Source organism: Chamaea fasciata, unplaced genomic scaffold (assembly GCF_029207755.1).
Source record: "Chamaea fasciata isolate MVZ Bird 193981 ecotype frontalis unplaced genomic scaffold, bChaFas1.0.hap1 SCAF_8, whole genome shotgun sequence".
Taxonomy (NCBI): domain Eukaryota; kingdom Metazoa; phylum Chordata; class Aves; order Passeriformes; family Sylviidae; genus Chamaea; species Chamaea fasciata.
In genome coordinates, this window is record NW_027094093.1 from 5,557,362 (window position 1) to 5,573,427 (window position 16,066).

At 42.8% G+C, this 16,066-nt stretch overlaps 1 protein-coding gene across 1 annotated transcript in view; it reads right to left on the bottom strand.

The window, feature by feature from the left end:
• Positions 1-16,066, bottom strand: part of UNC80 (unc-80 homolog, NALCN channel complex subunit) — a 129,139-nt gene that overhangs the window by 92,144 nt on the left and 20,929 nt on the right. The window contains exons 9-16 of the mRNA XM_066189462.1: positions 12,868-13,002; positions 12,062-12,284; positions 10,291-10,431; positions 6,949-7,217; positions 5,957-6,319; positions 5,074-5,220; positions 3,053-3,200; positions 1,532-1,680 (exon numbers count right to left, since the gene is read on the bottom strand). Of these exons, the coding sequence (XP_066045559.1) occupies positions 1,532-1,680; positions 3,053-3,200; positions 5,074-5,220; positions 5,957-6,319; positions 6,949-7,217; positions 10,291-10,431; positions 12,062-12,284; positions 12,868-13,002 (1,575 nt within the window). The remainder of the gene's footprint in view (positions 1-1,531; positions 1,681-3,052; positions 3,201-5,073; positions 5,221-5,956; positions 6,320-6,948; positions 7,218-10,290; positions 10,432-12,061; positions 12,285-12,867; positions 13,003-16,066) is intronic.

The following is a 16,066-nucleotide window of genomic DNA, read 5'->3' on the forward strand; positions in this document are numbered from 1 at the left end:
TTTCCCCTTATACACTAAAATAGGGTCTAGAAAGATACACAATTTATTAGAAAAATTTACACTTGGTTCTCCTAATCTAGCTTCGATAATGGGGCATGTTTTTCTGTATGCCACCAAATAATCTCTTGTGAGAAACATTCCAAAGGAGGAATATCCGTAAGAACTAGAGGATTTGGACATAGGTAGACAACTCTGCTGGTTTAAAGCGTTAATGTGGTTTTCCTTCTTCTACTCCATTCACCTCACAGAGCATTTCTGCCCCTTTACCTGGACTTCAGGGCTCTACAGCTCTGCTGTAAGGATGGAATACAAGAATGTTTCTCATTTGCTTCCATGAAAACTCCTAATTTCTGATAATAAAGGAGGTGGCCTGAGTCTAGCTGCTAGAGTACACCAATTCGGAAGAAGAGAGCTCATGTCATCCAGTCTACTGCCTGCTCTGGGAAGACAGCACATACATAGCAAAAAGCAACACTTTCCTTCCCTCCACATGTTCAGTAAATTGAATGTCTGTCTAAACCTTGGGAAGATCTACCAAGCTGCTGTTCAGTAATTCACATAGTTTGGCACCAGTGGGCCATGTGGTTAACCAAGTGAGCTGCATTTGACTTTGCTGAAAGTTGCTTCATGGCAGCTATGGTCTTAGAATCATAGAGTAACTGAGGTTGGAAATGACTGCTAAGACCCTTGAATCCAACCATTAACAGCACTGTCAAGTCCACCAAAAAACCATGCCCTGTTTCCACATTCACATATGTTTTAAATTCTTTCAGGGACAGTGATTTCACCTCTCCCCTGAGCAGCCTGTTCCAGTACCCGACCTCCTATTTCAGTGAAGAAATTTTTCTCAGTATCTAATGTACACCTCCTCTGATGCATCGTGAGACCATTTCCTTTTGTCCTGTCACTTTTACCTGGAACAAAAGGTTGACCCACACCTTGCTACAACCACCAGTCAGGAAGTTGTAGAGAGCAAGATGATCTCCCCTGAACTTCCTTTTCTCCAGGCTAAGTAACTCCGTTTCCCTCAGCTGCTCCTCATAAGACATGTGCTCCAGACCCCTTCCCAGCCCCATTTCCCTTCTCTGCAGCACCTCAGAGTCCTTCTTGGGTGAGTGGCCCAGAACAGACCCCAGGTTCTGAGATGCAGCTTCACTAGTGCCCAGCACAGGGAGACAATCACTGCCCTGGACTTGCTGGCCACACTATTGCTGATACAAACCAGAATGCCATTGCTCTTCTCATTCATTTATCCCTCCAGACTATGCTACTTATCCATCTGGAACAACAGAGAAGCTGCTTGAACAGAGAAGAAATTTTCATTCAGACTGCACAACATTTTTGCTGTTTAAGTTCCCAGGTGCGAAGCCAGACATGCATAAGGGACATCACATTTTATATAATTTTTCAGCTGTGACTGCATCACTTGCTACACACATTTGGCTAAACTGAATGAATTATTCACTGTATAGTCTCACTCATGACACCCAAGTGAAAAAGTAACTTCATTAAAGTGGTATCAAGTGCTTACCAGGTTTTCTGGGCTGTGGAGCTCATGTGTGGTGGATGCACAGCGAGTGATCAATGACTTGAACATGGCACTCACAATAATACCTTCTACACTTTGGGCTGTAGACTTGTTGTCCACTGTGGTGAAGTTATTCCCAAATCCAGCCTTATCTGTAAAATTCAAGTATAAGCAAGCCATCTTGTTGGGAGCAGTTTAAAAGAGAGGACTTCAAGACACATGTAAAGGGACTACGATACATGAGACAAGGACACATCCCCACCTAATATCCTACGCTCAGTTCTCACAATCCCACCCCACAAAAATATAGCAGAAGCAAAGGCTAAAATAAATGATAAGTATGAACGTTTCCCAGAAATAGCTGTATTATGAAAAAGGATTGAAAATATCAGGACAATTCTAGCTTTGTTTAATCCACATCTCACATTTAGAGAAGTGCAGAATAAGGCTTAAAATTTGAACAATAACTCCAGCTTTTCTAGTTACTATTCTAAGGGATAAGAGATGTTTGATTAAGCAGAAAAGTGACAACACCCATGAAATGAAAATCTTCTGAAGAAAAGCAATGCTTTTTTTGGAAGGTACACAAGGACACAAAGCTCTCAGAAAGACTCAAAAAGAATTACGCATTTACATGAATTTCAAAAAACATCCCAGTTTCCTCAGATGATAGAAAAGACTTTCAAGAGCTGCATGAGCTGCCATGCTTCAAAGAATAAGCCAGTCAATAATTGATGAATTCTTAGGAAAATGTCTTGGGATTCTATGGGAATCTTCTTCATGAAAGCTGGCTATGTAATGTTCTTTGATGCTTTCTCTGAAACTCTTGGCATCAAAGATAGGCTAACTAATTAGTCAGACTCCCCAAGTGTTTCAGAGGAGCTATTCCTACTCTGTAAACGGTCACCCTTAACTGTTGTTTCATGCAGTGACCAAGCATAAATGTTTGATTGTTCTAATATAACACCTATTAGAACACGATTTTCCTAACTTAAAAAAAAAATCCTCAATCCCTCTTATACACACACATGCATGCACATTTGTAACTGCAGGTATATGCATCTGTGTGTCCATATTCTTGTTCATTCAAAGCCATTCTTGCTGCTTACTGCCTCATCTGAGGCACCACAGAGGGTTTTAAAGCTCAATTATATATCTCCATTCAGAAGAAACAGTGTATTAAACACTCCACCTGGTGCCTTGGCATTTCATGAAGCAGAAAACTTCCTGCCTGAGGCATCATTTAAAGAAAAACTCTTCTGTGGAGTGCCATTCACAAGAGATAGGATGAATCAAAGGGAGCCCTTCAATTTCAGGTGCACTGTGTGCTACAAGATCTCCAGGCACGATCACTGCGTGGTCAGATCCAATGTGGTCCAACTCCCCTGACTAAGGATACAGTTCATATATTCTGAGAACAGCAAATCACATTTTGTAGTTTGTAAAAGACAAGAATATGGCTTCTTTCTGATGGCACAATTTAAGAACAAAGAAGTGACAGTTTCTGATGCCAGGTATACTTACTATCAGTGACTGGCTCCATGCAGAATCCCAATAAAGCATGCAGGAAATCCACCACGTTATTGAGAGAGTCCTTGTTCACATAATCTCTCACAGTCTGCCGGAATTGCATCTTATCCAGTTTGTAGAGTTTCGTGAGGCAGTTCTGGGCCTGCAAGAGCATCCATCAAATCATATCACATCAAAGTACATGCTCAAGTTTTGCTAGCAAGAGCAAGGTAATTTTGCACTTAGCCAGTGCTCTCCTGTCTCTGAATGGCCCCATAACAAGACAGGTTCATCTCTGCAGCCAAAGAAATTCAGCACAAAAGAGAGTGCACCAGTATGGGGCCACTGTCTGAGGTGGTGATACAGTTCGTGGTGGCTTTATGTCAAGTCCTCTCTTCCTCTGTCCAATCCCAAAGTAAAATCTCACTGGATGTAAATGAACTGGGAATGTGCCACCTCTGTCAATGTACAGTGCCTTGGTGGAACACGGTCTTAGCCTTAGGCACCTGATTTTCACCCTCCAGCTCCGACTCAACCTACTGAAAACACCTATACCCAATGACCAATTTACATCATACAAAACACTAACTTTTTACTTAAAAGCTGTTAATTGTCAACTTCTTATCGCAAAACTATCCATCCTAGTGGGACCCCATGCAGCCTGGAGCTGAAAGAATCTAAAATACCTTCTCTATGGGAAATATGAACTCTCCTGTTAGCTACAATAGGGTGCTTAACTTTCCAGTACACTCAGACATAATTGTCCACGCAGTCAACACAAATAGTGCATGCAAAGAAGTTTGGCCAGACAAACACACAGAAAATGCAGCAGACTTACACACGTAGGAAAATATTTTCCTCAGTTCAATGGGCCTGATAAAAACTTTGGTTCCAAGAGACTTACTCATTTATACTTAATGTTATGCTTAGGTCTAAATGTTTTACTGGCTCAGCTCCAACAGGAAAGCCTAACTGACATTGTGATGAATATGGTACCTCTTCAACCAGTGCCCTGTGCACAACCTTTCTACTGTTACCACTGGGACTCTCTCACCCTCATCTTGTCCAATTGTGTCCATTCCTTCAGTACCTGGAAATCTAGCTAACACAAGGACACTGCAAGGATACAGAGCAGCCAATCCATCTCTGAGAAATCAACCTCAGAGCCCAGAACCTAATTATAGCTCTGCTGGCATGGCTCAAGCTAACCAAAGCCATTGAGAAGAATCTGGTTCACACACATCCCGTGGGATTAGTAAACTCTAATTATAGTCATGAAAAATGCTCCCTTCTGCAGGCACACAAGGTGAGGAGGAGGCATGCACTGAGAAGGCCTTTGAAATGCTCCCATTTAACAGGGAGTTTGACTGATCTCAAGGAGACAAACTCTTCTGGATTAAATCTGATGTCTGGACTACATTCTGGGAACTTTCCCATGTCTTAACTAGGGCAGAACCAAAACTGTCTGGAATCAGCAGTGATGACCCACCACATCCTTCCAAAGGGCACAAGTGGGTCTTCTACTTCCTTGCAGAACAATAGAACAAGTATAGTGCAAATACAGTGCACTCCAACTATCAGGAGCTGATGGAGCAGCCCAGCAGCAATCAGACATAATCACCATTAGGAAAGGTGGACATACTTACACCTTAGACTCCTGGATTTACACAGGCAGCCCAAGGTAGCTGCATCTCTTGTAAATAGCTTACTCTTTTGGGGTACTGTCCTGTGAAAAATTGCTAACACCAGCTCACACATGGAATTTGCTCCCATGTATTGTCCCAACCCATCCACTGGGGTGGTCAGAAGCACCCTGGGCCCCAGGTGTGCTCCTAGAGAGCCCCAGGGACTGGAAGGCAACACTATAGCTTGAAAATCTGCTCCGGCTGGGCTGCAACACAGTCTGTGAGCTGGGGCAAAAAAGCAACACATTTACTGTCAATACAGGGAAAGCTACAGAGGGGACAGGCAGCGATCTCAGCAGCTGATGTCAAGAGTACAAGGGGGTACACTTTAATGAGCTTTAATTCTCTTACATTCTCCCGGAATACCTGGAGTCTCAGGCGGTCTCCAGAGAGCCCTCGGTGTCCTTCCCCACAACCATAGGCACAACCCAAGGACTTCACAATTTTGATCAGCATTGTGAGGGCCAGCCTATGGGTGCTGACAGATGGGCCTTCATCCTGAGGGTCACAGAGGGAAAGACGGTGTGTAAACCTGGCACAACCACTGGCATTTTCTTAGCATTTTACTTCTAACAAACTGCCTTGCATTTCTCATCTCAGACACTCCATTACTGAGTAGTTATTCTTAAAGTGCTCACTCCAATTATTTTTCAAGTTTAGAGGCCAGCCCCCTCCTTTCCAGCTCCCATCAAAAAGTTATGCTAAAAATGTGAAGTCCCTACATGCTGCTATGAAAACCATCAGAACTTACTTCAAAAAATTAACCCTGAAAAACAGAGAGTTGGCTTGGCTAAGTAGAAAACCAAGCATCTTATTAAAATATCTTAGACATTATATTACTATAAGTTGCAATTTCAGATGTCAGCAATATAGAAGCTCTTATCCAATTCTCATAGCAATACTGAAAAGTTTACGACTTCTAGTAATCAAATAAAAGAAACTGTGCTCACACGCTGGGTTCCATTTTTCCTTTACAAGTTATGAATAATAAACCTGAAAAAAAAAATCACTGTGATTGAGGGTTTCAAACACTTTAACAAGATAATGGAAATGTCCAAGCCAGCCTCACAAACTCTATTTTTGGCAGCTGTTTCTCTGGAGTAGATACAGTACTTGAATTGCTAATCACGTTTCCTCAGCGGAACCCCAAGTGAGCACCAGAGCAAAACAGAAGGGCATTCTAACAGGCATTACAGTGCATTTGGAATTGCATAAAGACAGAAACAGGACAAACCTTTTCTTGTTTTTTGTCATTCTTCTCATACGGCCCTCCTCCTCCACCACCTCCATCACCTCCACCTCCTCCACCTCCACTTCCTCCACCACCTCCTTCTTCTTCTCCATCTCCAGCTCCACTAATTGGAGGTGGCCCAAACCCACAAGCTGAACCAGAAGCAGCCCCTTTAAGCTGGAAGGATCCTTCACTTGGTCTCTTTTCAGGGGCCTCATTTTCTTTGTTCTCACTCTTCCTCCGAACCTTCTCCACACAGGGCACCACACCAAGCTGCAGTAAACATTCCACAATGTTCAGTGCCACATCACAAATCCGGGAACTGATGTCGTGGTTCAGAACCAAGTAAACAGCCTTCAGGACCACCTGAGAGATTCAAACATCGTATTTAAAGCCAGAATTACTTTCTCTTCTAGTAATATTTAGTGCCTGGAAATTCTAGATTCCAGAGACTCATTACAGCGGGCACAGTACAAATTCTGAACAAATAATACACAACCCTAAGTACCAAAAGCCTACAATCTAGATGTCAGACAAGAAGCCACAGGCTGGGCACAGTCAGGCTGAAAAGGAAACCATGAGATAACATCTGTGAGCCTGAGAACACTGCTTCAGTGCACCAAGAGCTAGCAAATCATTAAGGGGAAAGCAGAAAAGGTGAGGTTTAAGGTGCTAGAAGAAAGGTGCTACTCAGTCTTACACTATTTTATAGGGAATTTGGTGCATGCCCCAGAAACACAGCCATTACGAAATACCACTTAAGATTTGATGTGTGCATTCCACATGCACATGCGCTCCTTGCAAGGAGTAACAGGAGTTGCAGTTTCTCAGAGGAGACTTTTAGGATATGCACAAATGTATCTGACTGACCTTTATACACTGCTGAGAGAAGTCATATAAAGAGGTGGAGGAAAAGCCCATCAAACCCCTGATCTCAATGGTACAGCTATATTGAGAGAAGAGGGACCTGGCTTTCCTCGTTCCTTGCCATTTACCGAGAGATCCAGCATGCCATTCTTGTGGACAAAGCTGTTGGTTCCATCAATGTGATCCGTATCCTCCAAGCAACTGTAATTGATGCAGGAGTCTGTCAGGCTCCGAGGGAGGTTGGCACATGCAAGTGGCTCATGGGGCATCTCAGGGATGGGCACCTGGTTGCAAAGCTTCCTCATGTGCTCGCTGAAGAAATCGGCGTAGCCCACGTTGAACGAGGCCAGCGTAGTGTTGAAGGTGGCCACAGTGATGGTGGAGATCTGGGACCGCACTGCAGGGAGGAAAACAGCTACCTGTAAATTTCTACCTCTCTAGTCATGGAATGGAAGATTGAGGCTGAGCTTGTTGAAAGGGAGCAGCTCTTAAAGTGGTTTGTAATGCCAAAAGAAAACACAAGTTCCTAATTCCTATCATGCATACAGTGATCAAACGTAAACTCATTTCTTCTTAAAAGACAGCGCAAATTAGAACAACCCCAAGCTTGTTCTAGCGGTTCAGTTCTCTGGCAGCTTAAGCCAATCTCAGTTAAATGGGCAGCCCAGCAGTTCAGGCAACTCAGACATTCTAAATCTAATCCCATAGGATTTCTCTCCTTGCATTAATCCAGTGCCTCATCTTAAAAGCAGCAGTGCCCTTGCAAGGCAAAGAGAAAGGGCTGCAGCTGAAAGGCAGGGGTGAAGGTAGTGGATCCGCACCTCAAATTTGAAGCAGCTTTCCAAGTCGCATCCATTTGGAAAATTTCATCACACCAGCTGGAAAAAAACAGTACCTGTGACAGTCTAAACCATCTCCAAAATGTATAACTGTCTGATGAGAAAGGTACTGCAGTCTTAGGCTCACAGTGTTCAGAGACAGGAACTTTGAATTGCTCAGGTTAGCAAGCTGGCTGTAAGTGCTAATTTTTACCAAAGGATGCCTCATGATTTTAAAACTCATGCCAATTTCCAGGCAACAGTGTTAGTAATTTCCCACACCTAGTGCTTTGTAAGTAGTTTATATACCCTCTAGTGTAGAAAGACACTAAGTGCCCCAGAGGGTTGTTTAGACCACCATCTGCCAGGCAGTACGGTTAATAGGGCTAGAGAACAACAAAGAACCTCTTCCTATGGCTATTAAATACATTCTAATTAATAAACTAATTGCATCTAATGCATTTAGTAAGCAATGACTCAGCAATGGACAGGTTTTATTATGCAAACAGCAGCTTGCCAGAGTGGCAATCACATTGCCTGACAGCTTGTGCAGTCCTGCTAGCATTGAACTGGCATTATTAATTAGGAGAAATATTCTAAGGCCAACAACAGTACCCTGAACTAGGCCACAATTTGGTCAACGATCAGGGCAGGAATTAGCTGCCTGTATCAGAGAATTTCTTTCTGGCAAGTGTGACTTTTTAATGGCATTCATTGAAATTTGTTTTTTGAAGATAACAGTAAAGATTGCATTAGGATATTTTCTTCCTTAGCTACCAAATTTGATGATTATCCAAGGGCAGATTTTTTTGTTTCACTGATTATTTTGCTTAGTTTATTTCAAAATGGCTAACAAAAATCCATATCCAAATCTGACACAGAAACATAGAATAATTCAGGTTGGAAAAGACCTCTCAGATCATTAAGAACAACTATTTCCCTCTTCAAATCCACTTAAAAGCTCTTTCAGTGAGCCTTGATAACTCATGTGCAAAGATCCTTTTCCAACTTTGGGTCAAGAGGAGTGTGCCTGTCACCAACAGGCCTGGTATCATGTAAACCAACCCATGATCAAAACTCCCAAAATTCTGCCAGTGTCAACAGGCACAGAGCCAGGCGTTGATCTTCTAGCTCTTCCTGGTTTCCTTCATCATTTCGTACAACTGGAAGGCTACAGGAGAACACTATTTTTTGTCCCTCTTAACTTAACCAGTCATCCCAAAACTCTGAAGTCTCTCTTGATTACCCTGGGACTTCATGTAATTTCACTGCTACCTACCAGAAAAATCAATAATGGATAACACAAAGCTTTCTCTTCACATCTTTAACCTGGGCCCCAGCGAGGCAGTAGAATTCTCTAAGTAATGGGTCGAGTCTCCATATTGGTCTTTCTGCTCCTTAAGAAGGAAGTCTCCCGTGACAATGACCCATCTAGTTTTCTTTATGGAAGCAGTTTTGACACAAGGCATGTGCCAGCTTAACCTCAGCCACACCTCCAGTGGATGAACTGATGTCTTAAGTTTTAGCTTTCATGTTTTTCAGATTCTATGCTGCCTAGAAGTGTAGTTCTGAGCCTCATATTAACTCTCACTCAGCTCTCTTCACAGAGTAGGAAGACAAAACAAATCCTTTTCCTGCTAGAGACCAAGGAAATGGTTACAACTTTCAGGCCCAAAAGCACAAACAACGGCAGACTGAAGAAGGAGAACAAGAAGGATGGGACTTCACAAACTGAAGCTGTAATTGGACAATTAAACCCCAATAAGCAAATGGACCAAAACTTATAAAAGTGTGAGACCGCATGACTGGTCATCCATTTTGTGACCATTCTGGGGTCCACCTTGGGTGTAGCCCTGGCCAGGCTCTTGTCCTGCCCAAGGTGTATCCTTTAAGGCCTTTTAACATCTATCTACTATATTCTCTAGCTCTGTCCAGTCTCTGTTCCAGGTCAGCCTTCCCAAGGCATTAGAACCAGGTCCTCATTTGTCTCCACTCACAGAGCCCCATACCTATCGTGCACCTGGGAAGGCGGGGCAGTCACAGACCACGTGTGCCCCACTGCACCAGGCAGGGACTTGTGCCATTGCCCCCATCCTTTAAGTCCCTGTGTTCAGCCCAGGCAGAGATAAGAGAAGAATTCCTCTCCTGTCATGAGTCCTGTCCATTGTCTCTGCCATTTGCAGTCACACTGGTATTGCTATTTCTTCAGAGGGGCCTCAAGGAGACTCTGAGTAAATTTCAAGCCAGACCTACAACTGGAATGAGGAGAATTAAATAAAAATCCTTGTGATTTCCAGCAAAATCCAGCAGCTGTTTACTGCACAGAGGTGTTAAACACCACAGAATTCCCCGTGAAACCATTAAAGATAGTAATACCAAGTTTCTGTTCACACTTTTGTGTTGTGTTGTGGTAAGGCAAGAAAACCCCAAACCATGCCTTCTCCCTACTGATGGCCACCAGTTGTTTGAATAACCGTGCCAGATAAACATGAACAGTTTGAAACATTTTTCTTCACAGTAGCTCAAAAGATATGGACACAAAAAGGGAAAAATCAACTAGTCACATGCTCACACACAGAAACAGTAACACTTCCTTCCACTTTTCTGGGTTGATATTTCAGTGGCACGTCTGTCCTGGTGTGTTAGATTTACCTTCTTTGACTGTGTTGTCCCCGTGGCTGTTTGAGGGGTCTGGCAGTTCAGAGACCAGCGTGTGATGGGAGTGCGAGTGCCGGGCGCTCAGACCCTCCATCTCCGTCGCTGTGTCAGAGCTCCCTCTCCTGGTAAACTTTCCTAGGGTGGTGACAAGAAATGGATATTTTGTTTAGTTACTCCGAGGGGTGGCTGCCCACAGCAGGCTGAGGTTAAAAACCTAAAGGATTTGAGTCAGTAAAAGTCAAGGCTTTTCATGGCACTGTGGAGCAGAAGCAAACATTATGGTGGGATCCCTCATGAGGGTTTCACTGACTTAGAGACCAAATGGTCCAAACTCTCTGCAAGGCTCTTGCCCTCAGCACATTTAGCTGACACCTACATGATGCCCAAGTCTTTACTGTTGTTAGATGTTTATTGTTATTACTGATATTTATCTATTGTTGGATGTTTATTATTGTTATTTGTTTCCTATTGTTAGATAATTATGTTATTGAATACCTATTATTGGTAGATGTTTAGAATAGAGACTCAATAAGGAAAAGGCCTTTTCAAGTCTCTAAGGAGGGTAAATGATGCATTCAGTTTTAAAATTCACGTTTTTCACATTCTGTGCTGCCTAGGGCTGTAGTTCTGAGCCTCATATTAAGTGTCACTCAGCTCTCTTGATAGGGTAGGGAGACAAAACAAATACTTTTCCTGAGGAAGACCAAGGACAAGTAGTACAAGTTTTCAGGCTCAAAAGCATAAAGAACAGTGGACTGAAGAAAGAAAACAAGGATGGGACTTCATAACCCAAAGCTGTAAATGGACAATTAAACCCTAATATGCAAATGGACCAAAACTTATAAAAGTGTAAGACCTCGTGACTGGTCATCCATTTTGTGACCATTTTTGGTCCACCTTGGGTGTAGCTCTGGTCAGGCTCTTGTTCTGCCCAAGGTGTACCCTTAAACTAGCTCTAGCTCACTAGCTCTGTCCAGTCTCTGTTCCAGGTCAGCCTTCCCAAGGCATCACGCATTCTTAACCACCAGCACCTTCAAGAAAATAAGGCTGGCCAGCACTGTATGATTCCATGCCTTGGGGCATATTATAGGAATTTAGTTCCTTTTCTTGCCCCCAAAGATAAGTATATTAGAATGAGGAGTGCTAAGGCAAAGGAAATTCTTCAAGAATACAAAAAAATACTGCTTAGTGAACTTGGAATCTTGAAGCGGTGAATTTTTAAGGTTCAAACACTGTACATCTGCAAACCAAGACAGTAGAAGCCTCACTGAGAAAATATCCTCTTTATATTGTATCCAATATGCACTCCAGGAAAACTGTGAATAAAGCTCTTTGGCATACTAATGACATTGTTAAAGATACTAATGACACTGTTGCTAATAATTGTCATAGTAATGATACTGCTGCCTCTCCAAAGATTTCTCTTCTAATGAAGGGAATGCAAACATTCTTTGAATCTATCTGAAGCTGCACTTGTGCAACACTTGCTACCACACAGGGAAGTGTATTCAAGTGGAACAGAGATCACTATAGGTTCCCACAGCAGCTATTATTCCAGTAAAGATGGTTAGTTTTCAGAGAAAAAGTGAAGCATAAGTCATTCCAGGTCAGCTGTGAGCAGTTACCAACAGCTGTGTAACGCTGCAAACAGAACCAAGGACACAAGATGACAAGAAGGCGGAATGAAGAAATAGTCCCTTGTCGTTCCCTGAATGTTCACAACAGGAATGACATGGAACCCGGGGCAGAGATAGCAAAATCTCACCCAATATGGTGGTTTGCCATCCTCCTCTCTCGATGCCACGCCTGTCCTCTCCAATTCCAGAGAAGCTGCCGAAGGAGAAAGTGCTGCGGGTGGGCGAGACGTCCAGGTGATCCTCGTGGAGGAGGAAGGGGACCCCCATCCGCCGCTGCCGCTTCTTCCCGGTGTGGTGGAACGGAATCGACCCTTTGCGCTCACGCTCCCTGTCCTCCTTGCGGCTCTTAAACTGCGGGAAGAGGAGCACATACAAGCTCTGAGGCATGGGAAACAACCACTTAAGGGAGAAAGATAACACAGGTACATTTCCCAAGTGTAACTTCCCACTCTGAGCAGTTTATCTCGGCCATTGCCCGTGGCAGAATCTAATTGCATGCTGAAATCCTGTGAGCGTTTGAAGGATTTCAGTCCTGGGATGGATGCCCACGGATAATTTTATGACATTCTTTGACTTTGAGCATAGAATGGATGGTTGGAAACCCAGAGCTAAGATGAAGTAAAACAATCAGAAGAACTCACTGAATTAGCTGGAACTACAGGGAGCATTGGCAATTAAAATTCAGCACTGTTTGAGCAGCCTCCTCTCATACAATTTCATCAGGACAATTACTTGAATAAAGACTTCAGTATTATGTTCAGCATGAGCATATAAAAACCAGTGTAATAACATACAGAATCAGTTCCAATGAAAACGGATGATAATCTCACATATGGCATGCACATATATTCGAAGCAGACCTTCAGCAGCTACTCAGGAAGACACTGAGGTGCTGAATCATAGGCAAATTAAAGTGCAGTTTTCCTTCACTCACCTTTTTGAAAATATTCATCCCCAGGTCTGTGGAGAGGTCTGGAACTGCTGGTCTACGCAAGTTGGTCAGTGAAACCTTGGAAAATGCCTCCGTGCTTAGAGATTTTTCTTCCTCATTACATTTTATTGTAAGATCCTGCAGCTCCCAAAAGAAGATAAGCACAAGGAGAAACAGAGGATAATCAGCTTTAGAAAAGGAGCTACTTTATAGAACTATCATAGGAGCACTGTAGAGGAAAAAGACCTCCAATTCATTACACAAAAAAGTAAACACGTTTAAAAATGAACAGCCAAAATTTAGAAACTTCCAGAACTGTTTACTTTGTCTAACCTTTCAGTCACCAAAGGCAAAAAGTACAGCACGCTATGGAAAGCCTCAGGCATTGCTGTCAGCCTGGTCTGGTGGCATGGAAGAATACGTTTGATTCCGGTTCCAGGTATGACTCTAAGTAACTTATGATGTCTTTGAGGTCTCGGTTGATGAGCAATCGTAATGGCTACCCTTTGCAAAGCGTTTCATTTAAGATCAATGCCCTTAAAAACATACACATTTAAATAAGTATTTTGGAACTAAATTGTAATAAGCAGCACTGTCCCTTCAAGAAATTTAATTTTCAAAAAACGTATTTAGTCACTGAAGAAATCTAAGAGTTCTAAACCAGTAAACACCCTTTCCTTGTAATAACAGGGCTCCCTGTCCATCATTTTTCATATGAAACCTCTCCCCTTCCTATAACACAGAATGTCCCACAACAGCAAAAACCATGAGGCTCACTCACCCCAGCTTCAGTAGAGCTCGCTCAGCTCACCTTTGCATCAAACAGCACATGCTATACCTGCCTGCTGCAAAGCAGGAAACTGGCACAAACTCAGCTTTCAGCCATCTGCTCTCATAAAGACCTAATGCCAATCTTCCGTGAGATGTTTGTGCAGCTGACCTGACCAAACTCCCTCAGGGTAATTTTCTTCTGCCTAAATATCAGCTTGTTTCCAATGGAATGCTCTTTTTCTTTACTGTCCCACCAGAAATATTCTGCTGTAAAAGTGGGTCATGTTAAAACACCTTTCTGCTTTCAAAGCAGTGATAGCCATATGTCAGGGATAGATGAAGTGACCACTATGACAGGTTTAGATTCTGCCCAGCCAAACTGCAAATTGCAGAGCCAGCCAGCTTCTGCAGTACATAAGTGTGCAGTTTTATGCACAAAAAGGTCCAGCAGAACCCAGTGACAGTCTTTGCAGTTGAAGTCTAACACCAGTTACAGTGTTTGCAGTAGCAAATATTGGGGATCACACATTTTTCAGAGACTCTTTAGATTAATCAAAGACTACCCTTGAATCCTCCCTCTTAATTTTATCAGCACAAGAATGTAGGAGACACACAGCAGCAAGGCTCCTCTTCATCACTGTTTGTAGTACAGGTATGGTCATCTACCACTTTGCAGAGGAGTCACATATAAAGTCCAATACACAGTAAATCAGGATTCAGCCCTAGCCACTCTCAACAGTAAGGCCAGCAAGTACTACATATAGTTTTTTTTTCTTCGCTTTTATAGCTCCCTGGCCACTTCTGGCTATAAAACATTGTATGAATCTATTCTGGATTAAGTATCTTTGTCCATTGGTTACTAAATCAGTGTTTTAGTAGGTGGTTTATGATCACCAAAAGGCAGAGCAGGGCCTACTGAGACACAAGCCATGCAAACACACATGCTTTGAAATCTGCTCAGGGTGGGTATCACGCGAACAACACCAGAGAAGCAAATTACAGAATTAATTTAAATCTACAGTGTGGTAAACAGTACATTTTAATGAATCAATCGTGTCGAAGAGTGATTAAAAATGTAGCTATTCTGTGCAGTAGAATATATTATGATAAACATTAAGATTGATAAGACAGCAAAATAGTTTGGGTTTGGGGGCTGCTCCTCTAGATTTTGTTGTTTCTACTGTCTTCTTCCTGCATGTCTGTATGTGTACCACCTCATTAGTACTTTTCCCAGCTCTCAGGATATCACACTTGAGACTTTTGGCTTTCCATCAGCATTGCAGTGAGCACTACAGCTGCATGGTTGCTATGATTAATTTAAGTTTTGTCTCTTTCCCCTGCAAAGGAAGTGCAAGACTGTAGCAGCTTGTGAACGTCTGAAGGTTCCTTATCCTACACCTGCCCTAAGAGTGAATTCACTGCATACAAGTGCCATACAGGTTTCCTTTATCACGTTGCCCAGTCTGAAAAATGTTTACACCAAAGTCACTTTTCAGAGGCATACAGCACTCATTTTATTCACACTCCATCATCCATCCCCCCTTTTCCCCATGCAACAACGAGTGCCAGAAAGCTGCATGGAAGCTTTTCTTACTTTGCTATTCAGCTTACTAGGTAATACATGAAGGATATTCCTCATGTTCTCTCAATCCCCACTGCTTCAGCCCAAGCTTATGTTGCCTTAAGTTTCAGCTTTCATGTTTTCCAGATTCTGTGCTGCCTAGGGGTGCAGTTCTGAGCCTCATATTAAGTGTCACTCAGCTCTCTTCACAGAGCAGGGAGACAACACAAATCCTTTTCCTGCTGAAGACCAAGGACAATGGTTACAACTTTCAGGCCCAAAAGCACAAACAACGGCAGACTGAAGAAGGAGAACAAGAAGGATGGGACTTCATAACCTGAAGCTGTAAATGGACAATTAAACCCCAATATGCAAATGGACCAAAACTTATAAAAGTGTGAGACCTCGTGACTGGTCATCCATTTTGTGACCATTTTGGGTCCACCTTGGGTGTAGCCCTGGCCAGGCTCTTGTCCTGCCCAAGGTGTACCCCTAAAGGCTTTTAAATAAATATCTACTATATTCTCTAGCTCTGTCCAGTCTCTGTTCCAGGACAGCCTTCCCAAGGCATCACTTATATCCAAGACGTGATTTTACACAGACCCAACAGGAAGTGTGAGAGTTTTGCTGAGGCTCAGGGAGGTGCAAGATCATCAGTTTACCAGTTGTCCTGATAAACTGCAGAACAACAGAAACAATGTTGATTTGTCACAAAAATCTATTGCTCCTTGATGTGATTTGCAGGCAGATATGTTTTTCTCTATTCAGTTTTTGCCTGCCACTTTATATCTATCCTGCTGAAACACAGAATGCCAATGTTTTTGAGAAGTTATTGGTCAACCCTTGAGTAGAAATGATGGCATTGTGTTA